Source organism: Lissotriton vulgaris, unplaced genomic scaffold, assembly GCF_964263255.1.
Source record: "Lissotriton vulgaris unplaced genomic scaffold, aLisVul1.2 SCAFFOLD_353, whole genome shotgun sequence".
In the NCBI taxonomy this organism is placed as follows: Eukaryota; Metazoa; Chordata; class Amphibia; order Caudata; family Salamandridae; genus Lissotriton; species Lissotriton vulgaris.
Genome location: NW_028244383.1, coordinates 831,420 through 846,454, shown reverse-complemented (window position 1 = coordinate 846,454; position 15,035 = coordinate 831,420). Strand labels below are relative to the sequence as shown.

The 15,035-nt window shown below is 42.3% G+C and overlaps 1 protein-coding gene across 1 annotated transcript in view; it reads right to left on the bottom strand.

The window, feature by feature from the left end:
• LOC147667579 (GTPase IMAP family member 2-like) overlaps positions 1-14,804 on the bottom strand; it is a 44,549-nt gene extending 29,745 nt beyond the window's left edge. The window contains exons 1-2 of the mRNA XM_086948808.1: positions 14,716-14,804; positions 8,707-8,829 (exon numbers count right to left, since the gene is read on the bottom strand). Of these exons, the coding sequence (XP_086804934.1) occupies positions 8,707-8,719 (13 nt within the window). The 5' untranslated portion in view covers positions 8,720-8,829; positions 14,716-14,804. The remainder of the gene's footprint in view (positions 1-8,706; positions 8,830-14,715) is intronic.
• Positions 14,805-15,035: the final 231 nt, after the last annotated feature.

Genomic DNA, 15,035 nt, shown 5'->3' with positions numbered 1-15,035 from the left:
TCTCTTCCGGGTCATGTTGGGGCGCTACCGGAACTGATCGAATTGGTAGTCTACAGTGTTTCTGGATGTTTCAGACTAAAGCTGGCGTCAGCATGAGACCACTACCATCTCGTAGCTCCGTCGTGGCCATTCCACGAGCAATCATGGCAGCCGCTCCTCACCAGAAGCCTGCGGGAGTCGGAGGCCCCCAAGACTTTTGTAGAATCTTCACGGCTGAGGGGACGCTTTTCGAGAATGGGACCCAAGCCCTATCAGGGAAGCGTCCGAGTTCAAAGGTGTCCCAGGGCCATTTTAGTGGACCAGGCCCAAAACCGAAGAGCCGGCCGCCATTTTGAGAGTCCTGTGGCAGCCGCCTATCGCTGCACCGCAAGAGCGGGAGCAACTCAACTACATGATGAGCGAGACGCTGTAGTCGCAAGAGCGGGCGGTAAACAGCTGAATGGCGGAAGAGGCACAGTGTAGCAAAAGCGGGCGGAATGGCAACTGAAACGGTAAAGGGGCGCCCCACTACAGCGTGTCTTCAGGTCAAACGGATTGTGGGACAAGGTTCAGAATTGAAGAGTCATCAAAAGGCAAAAAGTTCCGCCGGACCCCGGGAGCCGGCCGCCTATGTCGGGGGCGATCTCAGGCTACACCAGTGCTATAAGACTTGGGGAGGGTGTCGGAGCCAAGCGTCTTCTCCGAGTCCATGGCCATCACACCGCCCCTCAGGGGCCTCCGTCAAGCTGTTTAGGAAGGTAACATATCACATTGTTTTCTAATGCAGTCAGGTCCACAAACGACACTCACTTACTTTGAGAATAGTGAAGCTGCAGTAGGTGGAAATAAGCTTCAGACAGTGTTACAAGCACTGATCAGAACTCTTAACTATGGCACCCAACATCCAGAACTTATGCCATTTGAGAATGGCAGTGACATCGAAGCAACTCAGGGAACAAAACCATTAATGTACTTTCACGTATGAAAATCTTACTTGGGGAGGGGGCAGGAGCGAAGCGCCCCCTCCCAGTCAGCGCCACCACACCGTATGTTGAAAATTTGAAGCCATCGTTCTACAAAGTCAACCAAACTTGGATTGAAAAATCTAGAAAAATGTACAAACTGAAAACCAGTTTTGGTCTGCATAGCATCAGTAGCAACACTTGAGTCAGCTTTGTGTCAAGCCGCCATTTTGATTCAACAGAGCACAGGCATTGAAAAAGGCTCAAACTCAGAACTCTGAACTATGGCACCCAACATCCAGGAGCTTGCCATCCGGATCTTGGAGCCTTGTGCTGCTTTCGACCTATTCACACATCGGTCCACTACTGACATCATCTTATAAACCAACGTTATGTAAATAGTTTTTTAATAAAATGTTTTACCCTGTTTCTTTGCTGGTGTGTTGTCTATATTTTTAATATTTGCATAGGGTTTGTCGTTATTTTGTGCGGGATGGGTGATGGAGCCGAGCTGTCTTGCAGCCCTCATGGTGTGGAGCTCAGTTCATCTCACTATTTTCGTATTTCTCATGAAGGGTTGTTCCTAATATTTCTATTTTAGCGAGGTCAAAAAGAGATCCAATTAGTGGCCTACTGATTTTGCTCGATTACTTTTATTTTTTTACACGATTTTTCACTATCTGCAAAGACTAAACAGAGTATTGCGACTTTGTGCTTGTTTGTAAATAGAGAATGATCCAAAGAGAACCAATTCTAAAACAGTAAATGCTTGGACAACAATCAATCAAATGGAGAGACAAGCAGGCACGACGGATTACAACGGGGGCAAAGGCTTGCGTTAACTACCGTTCACTATCTGCAAAGAGAGAGTACTACTAAGACAAAAGAGGGGAGGGGGGGGGGGTGCAGCGTTCAAAGCACATCAGCGTGCATAAATACGAAAATGTTTTGATCTATCACGTACTTGACATTTTAAAGCTTTTCATATTTGCTATTAAAAAACCAATGAAATTCACAGAAAAAACCATAGGTTATAGTGGATATATAGTTAGGAATTTGCATTTACAAAACCTTAAAAATTCAATGAAAAAACCATTGGTTTTAGGCCATATATAGTTAGGGATTTGCATTTACAAAACCTTATTTTACTCGCATAAAACCATTGAAATTCCATATATAGTTATAAGCGCTAACTATATATCGCGCACCCGCAATCCACTGCTGATGATGTCACATATTACATCATTCATGACATGGTCAGTGACATCACTGATGACATCACTGATGACATCTCAAATGACATCACTGATGACATCTCAAATGACATCACTGATGACATCACTGATGACATCTCATTTGACATTACTGATCACATCACTGATGATATCATTCATGTGATAATACGATGAACCTCTTCAGACTCTAATATAACCTTAGATACAATCAGTGTAAACAGACACTCACAGACTGTCACTCATCCATGGAGTTACTCACACACCTAGTTAGTCATGCAAAGAATCAATCACACCTCCATTTCCTCAACTATACAGTTATACAAACTTTACTTATTCAAACATATACTAACACATATTTACTCTCTTATACAATCCCTGATACAAGTTCACAATGATCCATACAGCCACTCACACATTCACTGGCTCTTATGCACAGTTATTTATATATGTCAACTCTCACATGTACTGTGTTTTACATATGTACTTACTTTGACATGTAGCACTGAGATATCCATTCACTCACCAATACACTCATGCACACAGTCAACCGCCCATACAGCTGTTTCCACATGCACTTTTGAAACCATACATCTAGTGAATCAACTGCTCACACATCTATGCACAGAGTCATACACCTCCCAGCCACCCACACACACACTCAGTCTCCCATACAAATACTTGGGCAACCAATCAATAACCCATATAGTTACTCATATAGCTACTTATCAACACATGCAACAGTTTACAGAACAACAGACATAATGATGCACAAATTAAGACAGTTTAGTCACTAACCCATGCACTCAGTGAGACACATTTAATCACTCACTCATACAGTCAGTCATGCACCTACTAAATCCTTCATCCAGACACTTATACATCCACTCATTCTTCAATATGTAAGACATATTTTAACTTTACAGAAACATACAGTCACTGGGTGTTGTCATCAGTGATGTCATCAGTGATGTCATTTGAGATGTCATCAGTGATGTCATCAGTGATGTCACTGACCATGTCATGAATGATGTAATATGTGACATCATCAGCAGTGGATTGCGGGTGCGCGATATATAGTTAGCGCTTATAACTATATATGGAATTTCAATGGTTTTATGCGAGTAAAATTAGGTTTTGTAAATGCAAATCCCTAACTATATATGGCCTAAAACCAATGGTTTTTTCATTGAATTTTCAAGGTTTTGTAAATGCAAATTCCTAACTATATATCCACTATAACCTATGGTTTTTTCTGTGAATATATATATATATCCACACAAACAGAGTCACCTCCAATGATGAAGCCCACACAAGTGAGTATTTCTGCAATTTATTAAGGACTGTAGCAAAGTCCATGCACCGCCAGCGGCACAAAGTTTATCTTCAAAGTCAAACGCCGACGCGTTTCGGGCTCCCGCCCTTCGTCTTAGGGCCGACTTCAACAACTGAGCAAAACGCCTTCAGTAAGCACTCATTATTTATGAAGTTCCTGCCTCTGTGGGCTTGGCTGCTCCTGCAGCTTCATGGTCAATTCAGTGCTCCTCATGTGAGCAGGCATATATGCTTTTTGTAAAAGTTGATAAAACATCCAAGTGGGTGGCTTTAGCACGGTGAAAACAGCTTTGTTATAATTACCAGCCTTCAACGCAGCACCATGTCCCAGTATGGCGACAACTCAGTCAGTTTCGCCAGGGTCCACACCAGCGGCGGGCATTCATCGCGGCCAGGCTTGCTGCTCAAAATCCAAACAAACAAGAGTCACCTCCAATGATGAAGCCCACGCAGGTGAGTATTTCTGCAAATTTATTGAGGACTGTAGCAAAGTCGATGCACCGCCAGCAGCACAAAGTTTATCTTCAAAGTCAAACGCTGATGCGTTTCAGGTTCCCGTCCTTTGTCTTAGGGCTGACTTCAACAACTGAGCAAAACGCCTTCAGTAAGCACTCATTATTTATGAAGTTCCTGCCTCAGTGGGCGTGGCTGCTCCTGCAGCATCATGGTCTTCGTAGTGCTCAATTCAGTGTTCCTCATGTGAGCAGGAGTATATGCTTTTTGTAAAACTTGATATAACATCCAAGTGGGTGGCTTTAGCACGGTGAAAACAGCTTTGTTATAATTACCAGCCTTCAACGCAGTACCATGTCCCAGTATGGCGACAACTCAGTCTGTTTCGCAAGGGTCCGCACCAGCGGTGGGCATTCATCGCGGCCAGGCTTGCCACTTAAAATCCACGCAAACAAGAATCACCTCCAATGATGAAGCCCACACATGTGAGTATTTCTGCAAATTTATTGAGGACTGTATCAAAGTCGATGCACCGCCAGCAGCACAAAATTTATCTTCAAAGTCAAACGCTGACGCGTTTCGTGCTCCCGCCCTTCGTGTTAGTGTTTAATGAAGGCATTTTGCTCAGTTGTTGAAGTCAGCCCTAAGACGAAGGGTGGGTGTCTCTTTGCAGTGCATTCTTTTTGCACGATAGCGGGTGGGGTCGGGATTGTGCAGCAGGAAAGCACCCACTAGCATGAGGGATGTTTATTAGCAACTTTTGTGTAGGGGAGTGGCCCCTTGGGCAAGAATCCTTCCCAATAACTTGGGAAATATTTTGCCCATGTTCTACCCCTGGAGGGCTGATTGGCCATATTTGTAGGCCCATCTGTCCCCAGGGGGTAGAAAACCACTAGACACCAGGGATTTCACTTATTTTTGTATGTTGGAGAGTGATCCTCTGGGTAAGGGTCACTCACAATTCTGGGGGCAATATTGTCTGGTTTCTGCCCTTCCCCGGGACAGATCAGTCATATTTTCAGGCACATTCGTCCCTAAGGGGGGGCAGAAAGCTACTAGACACCAGGGATTTTTTATTTATTTATATGTCTGGGGCGGCCTCAAGGGCAAGGGTCGCACCCCATTAAGGGTGCAATATTTTGGGCCTTTTCTGTCTGCATCCAAGAGGGGTAGAAAACCACTAGACACTAGGGATGATGTTATTGATCTGTCAGGGAGCAACCCCTTGGTGTTGAACTTGGCCCTTTTTACAGGGTCATCCCTGAAATTTTTGCCTTCCTCCTGTATTTTGTCTGACCTGTTTTGGTTGGTTTTATGCTAAAGTGCATATGCTCCTCCTATTATAAATTAATGTATGGATTAGTGATTCCATGATTGGCTTGTTTGGTTTAGTTGTCAGACCCTAGTACAGTGCACCAAGTGTGCCCAGGGCTCGTAAACCAAATGATGCTAGAGGGCTTGCAGCACTGGTTGTGCCATCCACAGAAGCAACCTTGTAAAATGTGTCTAAGGTCTGCCATTGCAGAGCCTGTGTGCAGTCTGGTACTGTCATGCTGATTGGGCAAGTGCACCCACTTGACAGTCCCTAAACCTTCCCTTTACCTCATATCAGACACCCCTATGGTAGGCCCAAGGGCAGGGTGAATTGTAAGTATAAGGTAGGATAAGCTCTGATGTGTGTGGCATGTCCTAATAGTGAATAACAGACAATTTTGTTTTTCACTACTGCAAGGCTATCTGTTCTCCATAGGCCAGAATGGGCAGTTAGATTATTACATTTTCATAATCCTAACTGACTCTGAGAACATGGTAGAAAATTAAGTTTAGTATGCCTGAACTCAGAATGATAAAAAAAATTGTTTAGTGAAGTTGGTTTTAACATTCTGTGTTGGAAAACACCACTTTTAGAAAGTAGGTATTTTCTTGCCTAACCTTTCAAGCCTGCCTCTGCTACGTTGTGTATTCCTTGTCTGGAGTTTGGGTGACAGAGCTGGGGGATTCCAAGAGTCAGAATGAGTCAGCCCAGTGGTGAATAGAGAGATATGCATCTAGATGGGAGGGAGGAGTTGCACCTGAACCTTAAATAGGGTGTGCCTGCCTTCCACAATGATGTCTCTGCCCTGCACAGTGAATGAAGAGAAGGAATCCTGTCCACGAAGTGCTCCTGGGCTATGCTTTCCCTCCATAATGCTGGCTCCACCTCCTGTGGGGCGTCTGATGTTTCTGCCCTGAACTGTGAAAGGAAAGGAAAGAAGGAATCATGTAAACACAGTGCTCCAGAATTGGTTTGGACTGGGCAAAGGCCCCTCTGCCCTCAGAGGACAAAGGATTTTGAGGTATAAATATTGGGAACCTGATCCCAACAAATTGCATCACTTTTGGACTACAAGAAGAAACCTCTGCTGAGGAGAGGAACCTTAGGAAAACGAGGAGAGACTATTCCTAAGCTGAAGTGCTGCTTAGGGGATTGGCCTGCCATGGTTGCCTGACTGCCAAAGAGAGGAGAAAGATTTTTGTGTGCTTTACTTTCAACTTGTGAAGGATCTCCAAGGGCTTGGAAAAGAGCCTGCCTCCTGCTGAAGTCGCAGGGAAAGCAGACTTCACCCACCAGCTCCCCAGAGTTCTTTGGAAGTGCCTGCTGCTGTTTTGGGCCTTCTGAGGGACTGCGTGTGGCAAGGAGCTGAAAGCACGACTCAACGAGGAAGAAGCGTGTCGCCGTCGCTGCTGCTGCAGTTGCATCTCTGAACAAGGGTGTCGCCGCTGGAGCTGTTGCCTTGCACCGCATCGAGAGAAGTGTCTTGCAACGAAGAGGAAGTGTGTCGCTGTAGCTGCTGCTGCCGTCGCAACTCTCAACAAGGGTGTCTCCACTGTAGCTGTTGTATTGCACCGCATCGAGGTAAGTGTCTCGCAACGAGGTAGAAGCGTGTTGCCGTTGCTGCTGCTGCCTTCGCATTTCTGAACAAGGGTGTAGCCGCTGTAGCTGTCGTATTGCACTGCATCGAGGAAAGCGCCTCGCATCCCCGGAGAATCACATTGCCGTCGGAGCTACTGCTGTCGCATTTCTGAACAAGGATGTCACCGCGGTAGTTGTGGCATCATGCGGAAGCTTCTCGCAAACATCGGAGAAGAGTGTCGCAGCTGAAGCTGTTGCCGTCGCATCGCTGAACAAGGGTGTTGCTGCTGCAGCTGACGCATTGAATCGAGACTTCTCGCATCATCAGAGAAGCGTGCCGCATCTGGAAGATCTTCACGTCTTTATTTCTTTGCACCGGAACTTTGCCGCATTTCCATTGCTGCAACATTACTTGTTGTGGAAGCGCAACGCATCGTAAGGTACATTGACGCATAGTGTTACATTTTAAGAACTGAACTGAACTAAGCTAAAACTACTATTTGAAGTATAGTATTGTGGATTTTTGTTGTTTGTGGTCTTGTGTTTAAGTCTATATAAAGAATACTTATATTTAATATACAACTGTGTGTTGTCCATCTGTAGTGTTGTCACTGGGTTTCTGTATGTGGTCACAAATGCTTTACACACTGCCTCTGAGATAAGCCTGTCTGCTCGTGCCAAGCTACCAAGGGGGTGAGCAGGGGTTATTTTAGTAGTATACCCCCTTACCCTGACTATAGGGCAAGGGTCCCTATTTGTCACAAGTACCACCTGTGCCAACTAGTGATCCCCAAATCTAACACTTGGGCAATGGTTACTCCCCTTTATACAGCACAATGTGGCCATTTTCTGCCCCTCCCTTTGGGCAGATCACCCACATTTTTAAGCCCATCTACCCCCAAGGGGGTCGAAAACCACTAAACACCAGGGAAAGTTTCTTTGTGTGTGTGAACTGGAGTTTGGCTGATGGTCTTCTTGTATTGGTGTTTTTGCTGGCTGTCTGTTTAATGGCATTTAGATGATGGTGTGTTTGAACTGAGGATTTAGCTGTCAGTGTGTGTGGTTGGCATTTTTATAGGGGTGTGTGCGAGGTGGTGTTTGGCTGGGGAAAGGGTCACTCCTCTCTAGGTGGCAATTTCTTGCCTTTGCTTTGAGCTCTGCCTCCGGGGCAGATCGGATGTTTGAGATGCTGATCTGCCCCAAAAATCATACTTCAAAATTGTTTAATATTATTAACTGTTTTATTGTGGGAGAGGTGTGGTGCCGAGGCCAGGGCGACTGACGCTGAAATCTGGGGATCACGGTTCGATTCCCGGCACCCGATTAGCCTAGCACCATGTGACTCAGGGCAATAGCTTGCTTAATCTTCCCAACGGTGCCCATTGCCTGGAGACCCTTACGGGTGATTGTTTGCGGTTCACAATTGTGGATTATTATTTCTTGTTATAATTTGCATTTCTGAATGTAATGTTTTATTTCTCTTCTATTACTAGTACACAGTTTTTGATTTCCTTTATGGTGACTCCTGTTTGTGGTTTTGGCACTGGAAGATGTGCAATTTGTGTAGGTGCATGTGTTTGGCAAGAAAATCTTTTTTGTACTATTTACTTCAAGCATTAATGTTCACTAAAGTGTACAACATATATATTTACCATTCTCGCCTTTATTACTACAATGTTTGAGGAGCAGTAACTTGGGTGATGACATCAGTGATGTCATTGACTATGTCATTTAACATGTCATGAGGGACACACATATTGCTAGTCAATATTTTGTGTCCAATATTTATGCAGGGCAATATTTCATCCAGAACATTCCGGTACTATACCTTGTGTGAGGGGCCTTGACTCACCTTCTTGCTTCATACTGGTTCTTGGAATATCCTTAGGCTCTGACTGGACTTCTGGACTTGTCTGAAGCAACAGGACTTTGATTCCAGGCACTTGACACCCAATCTTGCGGTTCCGATCCTTTCCTGAAATAAAATATTACATTTAGTGGACTGGACCCATCAGCTGCACTGGACAAGAAACCCCCAGCAGTCCAAGTGGAATTGTCTGCATCCTAAAAGCGGGAGGGAAATAGCATTGTTTTTTTGACAAAATGGTGAAAAACTGCTCAGAAAAGTACCCGGTAATCCCATTCTGAGCAGTTATTCCACATTTTAGCATGAAAAGAAAACTTGCAATGGCCAGAGTTTGCAGCAGAGATACTGGCCAGTGCACTGAACTCCAAATGCCCCACTATCTCCTTTAAAAGCTCCATTCAACTTGTATGGAAGCACTAAGTATGCCTCATTAATGTGCAGAGTTGTTTAGGGATATCGCTAAAGCATATGTGCATGGATCTCAAGGGCTCCCACACTTGCTTTGAAAAGCATAGATATAACATAATGTTTTCGTTTCAATGTATTATGGTTTTCCATTTCCGTGTGAATTATGTGAGTTGGTAATGGCACAAATTCTTCAACTTAGCACTTTACTTGTTTCTGAAACTCATCTGTCAATATCTTGCCAGACTACCTCCTTTAATCTCGGAGCCCACGCCAACCACCTGCAGAATGCCCAAGGATCATCCATCAGCCCTATCCTGTTTAACGTATACATGGCCCCTCTCACTCCCATCGTCAGATAACACGGACTCAAAATCGTATCGTATGAAGACAACACACAACTCATCTTCTCACCATCCAACAAATCCAACATCTCGCAACACAACTTTCGAGAAGGAATGGAAGCAGTCACCAGATGGATGAAGAACAGATACTTACAACTGAACACAGACAAAACCAAAGTACTCATCATAGGCCCATATCCCGATGCCTGGAGTGACACATGGTGGCCCCCAGCCCTCGAGAAACCAACTCCACCCAAAGACCATGCACGCAACCTCGGAATCATCCTTGACTGCAGACTCAAAATGGACCACCAGATCAATGTCGTCACCTCTTCCTGCTTACTCATCCTCTGACGTAAAACTCTCAACTGGGTCCCCCTCGAACCAATGTCTGGCAAAATATCGACAGACAAAAAATCGACCAACAAAAATATCGACCCAGAAATATCGAAGACAAAAATATTCTATCCACATCGATGTTAAAAATATCGTTTTTTAAAAAATGTTTTAATAATAATGTAAACATAGGTAAATAATACATATAATAAATGTATATATATATAAATATTAAAACATATATTTTAAAAATACTAACTAAAACAAATAATTAAAAAATTAATTAAACATCTACATATAAATTAATATATATACTTATTCCACATATTGCTACATTAGGGAAAGCGTTGGATAGTGTCAGGATAAAAGTTACTATTCCCACTCTAGAGAGCAACAGTAGGGAAAGTGCTGGATAGCGTAGGGGTAAAAATTACTGTTCCCACTCCAGTGAGTGCAACAGTAGGGGTTTCACTTATGCAATGTCGTCCGGCCCTCTCATCTTTAAAGGAGGCCCTTTTGCAACCCAATAAGAGACCCACTTGAAGTCAGAAAATTAAGGAAAGAATATAACTTGGCCATTAAGAACTGCAGACGGGAAATTAAGAAGGATCTCTGGGAATAGCTCCCTGAGAGCTGTCGTATTAAGGACTGCTCAGCTTTCTGGCGAGTAGTCAAATCCCCTTTTCTCTCAGATTCAAGCTCTGTACCCAGGTTAGAAGTGGCAGTAACTGCAGAGAGCTGGGTTGACCATTTTTTGAAAATTTTCTCAGCAGATAATTTAACCCAGAATGATAATAATTTAACCCAGAATGATAATAGGAAAGGTAGGGCAGGAGTCCCCCTCACCACCAGTATCTCGCCATCCAGTTAACATTTGGGCATAATGAAATCATCACCGCCCTGTCAGCTTCTAAATATGGCAAGGCGCCCGGCCCGGATGGGGTACCGTTAGATGTCTTTACCCATAATCAGGAATTATGGTCACCAATTTTGACCCGTGTTCTTGAAGCTGCCACCTCACTGTGGTTAATTGATTCATGGTCAACCTCAACTCTGCTCCCCATTTTTAAAAAGGGAGATCGTAATAACCCTGCATGCTACAGGCCCATATCCCTACTCGATTCCCTTGGCAAAGTGGCCGGTCGGCTAGTCCTTGAGCGCCTACAGGATTGGGCCACTGCTAATGATATTATGACCGATTTGAAATATGGGTTCCGGGAGGGACTGGGAACCGTAGAGCAGGCATTAAACCTCTCCCTTTTTATTGGTAAATACGCTGGGGCAAAGAAAGGCAGTCTACACCTCGTGTATGTAGATTTGTCCGCAGCGTTTGACTGCGTGTCTCATTCCAAATTGTGGTTAATTCTTGCCGAATTGGGCGTTTTCCCGCCTTTGGTCACATTTCTACGAGAACTCTACTCAGACGCCCCGGCGAGAGTGAGATACGGAGTGCACGGCGAACTTACTCCACCATTTGCCGTCACCAGGGGAGTTAGGCAGGGCTGTGTCCTGGCTCACTTCCTTGTTAACCTTTACACCAATGGCCTTGAGTTAGCCATGTTGGAAGGGAGCCAGAACCTACCAACAATTGACCATCGCCCCAGTCTCGCATTACTGTATGCGGACGACTCGGTGATCATGGCGAGAACCCCAAAACAGCTGCAGCATCTTCTTAATAATTACTGTAATTTTATGTCTTCTCTGGACCTGATGGTCAACATTAAAAAGACCTTCGTAATGCACTTTGGTAAGCAAGTAAAGAAGCCTAAACCGATCTTTATCACTAAAGATAAGTTGGAAAGTACTAATACGTACCCTTATCTAGGTATTTTATTTGACAACAAAATATCCTGGAAGCAGGCTATGTGCAGTAGGAATATAATGTTTCTACGCGCACCAACTGCCCTGGTTACTTTTGCACGTAAGCTTGGAAAGCCTCCTCTCGAAGAACTTCTGAAAATATACTATGCCAAATGCCACAGTGTGGCAGTCTATGGCGCGGGGGTGTGGGGCTACACTGCCGTAGAAGCTCTTCAGGTGGTAGAGAACGGTTTTATTAGGTACATGCTGGCAACCCCAAAAGGCGCTCCAATCTATGGTAGCCATATTGAGCTGGGTATGTATTACATCACGGATAATATAAAAATCCAGCCCATTCTCTTATGGCACCGAGTCTGGACCACGGAGCAGTGTAACTTGACCCGCTCACTCATTATGGACAGCCTGGGCCTGGCCAACTGGACAAAAATCCCCTGGCTGGCCTATGTGAGTAACTTTTTTTAAGGATATAAACATGACCATTTATTTCTTTTAGCCCTCAACATTGTCAAGCATTTCAAGGAAAAACCTAAAAATGGTATGCTTATCACATATGAGGGAGCTCCGCATATCCAAAGAAATTAACAAGATTTCCAATATCCATATCCTAAGTGTTCAATCTGCCTTAGGCATTCAACCCTACTTGAAATATCATCTAAATGCATATGAAAAATAACTGTTGACCTGGTTTCATTTTAATATTTTCTTTCGTATTGTTACCTTTCCAAAAAAGCAAGATTGGTCAAAATCTATTACTAAGTGCCCATGTGATGATATTTCGTATCAATCCCCAATCCATGTTACGCTATTTTGCCGATTTTATGAATGGATTATCCCTCTATATTCATCTATGGGCTTGAGATCCTGTCGTCCCGCTTTTCTTGCTTTCCAATACCTAGACTCTGAATTTATTGCCAAATGCGTAGCTGGTTTTCTTAAAACATGTATAAAATATCGGTGTAAATATGACTAAATTGTCTTTTAATGCACTCGCATTTTACCAACAGTCTGTATAATAACAGAATTAATTAATTAATTAACCCCGTATTATTTTAACCTTATAATGTATCTCTTTTTTATGAAAACGTTGTATTTTGGTACAACCCTTTCCGCCGTCCAATATTTATATATTGTTTGTTGTAATGTACTTTTTATGGTTCCTAAAAAATTATGGAAACCGAATAAAAGATATATGACTGACTGACTGAGTGCAACAGTATGGAAAGTGTTGGATAGCATAGGAGTTAAATTAACATACTTATCAATTAAATATTTTTTATAAAATAAATAACATATTAATATTTATTTAACAAAAATTATTTGTAAATACCTATTACATTAAATTAATGTTTACTTAAATAACATTAAATTACTTCTCACCCTATTCCCCTATAAACACACAACGCGCTACACATGAAAAAATAACACAATTAATAGAATGATCAATTAGTCAATTAATAACAAAGTAATGACCAAATAACAATTAATTACCAATAATTTAATTAACAATACAACAAAGAAAAAGTAATTATAAATTAATTATAATTTATTTATAATTATTATAATTTAAAATTAACCAACAAAAAAGTAATTACCAATTAATAATAATGTATTAACAATAAATTAATAATCAATAACAATAAATAAAACCATATGAATTGATAAATGATATTTAAATTACTTCCCACTCTCTTCAACTCGCTACACATTAAACATATCATAATTCATGTGATTATCAATTAATAAATTAATTTACAATAACTTAATTAACAATAACAATAACAAAAAATGTATATACCTTAATTATAATTATAATTGATATAATTATACATTAACCAATTAATAAAAACGAATTGCCAATTATTAATTCATCAGCAATAAATTAACAATAAATAAAAACATTTAAGTAATTAATTGTAATTAAATTACTTTACATCCTATTCCCCTATAAACCCCCAACCAGCTCTAATACTAAACGCTAAATAAATGTTTAGAAAAATTACTATTTTCCAAACATTTAATACATATATTTAAAAATAATGAAAAAACATAAAAGCATACATATAAAATACATACTCAATACATAAAATTAAATAAAATCGTTAATATTTTTGCTGACGATATTATTTACTTTGATATTACTTTGATATTAAATAAATCGATATTACTTACCATGCAGTCGATATTCTGGTCAATGACATTCTTGACTTCGATATTCTGTCCCTTCGATATTAAAAACTTGATACTAATGTAAGTCGATATTTAAATTTCAATATTTTGACTCACCCCTCGAACACAGGAAAACCATCACCCACACCCTCATCAGCAGCAGACTGGACTATGACAACACACCGGGATCAACAAAAACCTCACCCACAAAATCCAGATCATCCAGAACACCCCTGCCAGACTAGTCCTAAACCACATCACCCAACACCTGCGGGCACTACATTGGCTCCCAATTTAGAAGGGAATCACCTTCAAGCTTCTCACCCACACCTACAAAGCCATCCACAACATTGGCCCCACCTAAATGAACCATTGCCTCTCGTTCCACGCACCCCAGCGATCCCTCCGTTCAGCCCAGCTATCCCTCGTAACAGTACCACGAATCAAGAAGACCAAAACCGGAAGTCCCTCCTTCTCCTTTCTTGGGGTTAAAGCATGGAACACCCTGCCTCTACACCTCCGCCAGACACCAACTCTCTCCAAGTTTCTGAAGGACCTCAAGACCTGGCTCTTTGATGAATCACCATGAGAGTCTGGACTCAAAGGTACCCATTGGACAGGGAAGTCCTCCCACCCATTGGTCTCCGACACAAACCCCTGAATGCCGAGGAGAGGAGTGACCCTTCCCCACTTCGTGCCTTGAGACCCATTTGGGTGAGGAGCTGCGCTCTACCAACTCTGATTGATTGATTGATTGATTGATTGCTTTGCATCAGTCTGTACTGCCTGTATCAAGATGCAGTGCTGGTTTCTCCTGAATACCTAGTCCGGTGTAGCTTCAATTTCCTAATTGCTGGTCTTATAATAACTTCATCAGGTAAAAGGCATTTGAGATAAAGCATAATTCATTAAATTATGTTACCTTTGTGCTTCAGCGGCTTCTTTATTGAATGAAACTTCAAATTTTCGCACCTGAAATAAACACAGGTACATTAGGACTAGATCAAATCTAGATTTGAAGAGGACATTTATTAGCTTAATTAGCATTTATTAACAGCTATTAGCTTGATGTGAAGCCTGGCCTCTGTGAATGGCAGGGCTGTCAGGTAGAACCTTAGTCATACAAAGAACTTGCCTGTGTCATTGCTGATGGGATTTGGGGACCTTTTGTTTCCTACCCTGGATAGGAGATTTATTCAAAATTGTGGGGCAGTCAAAGATTGGGAGCTACACCAGAAGGTG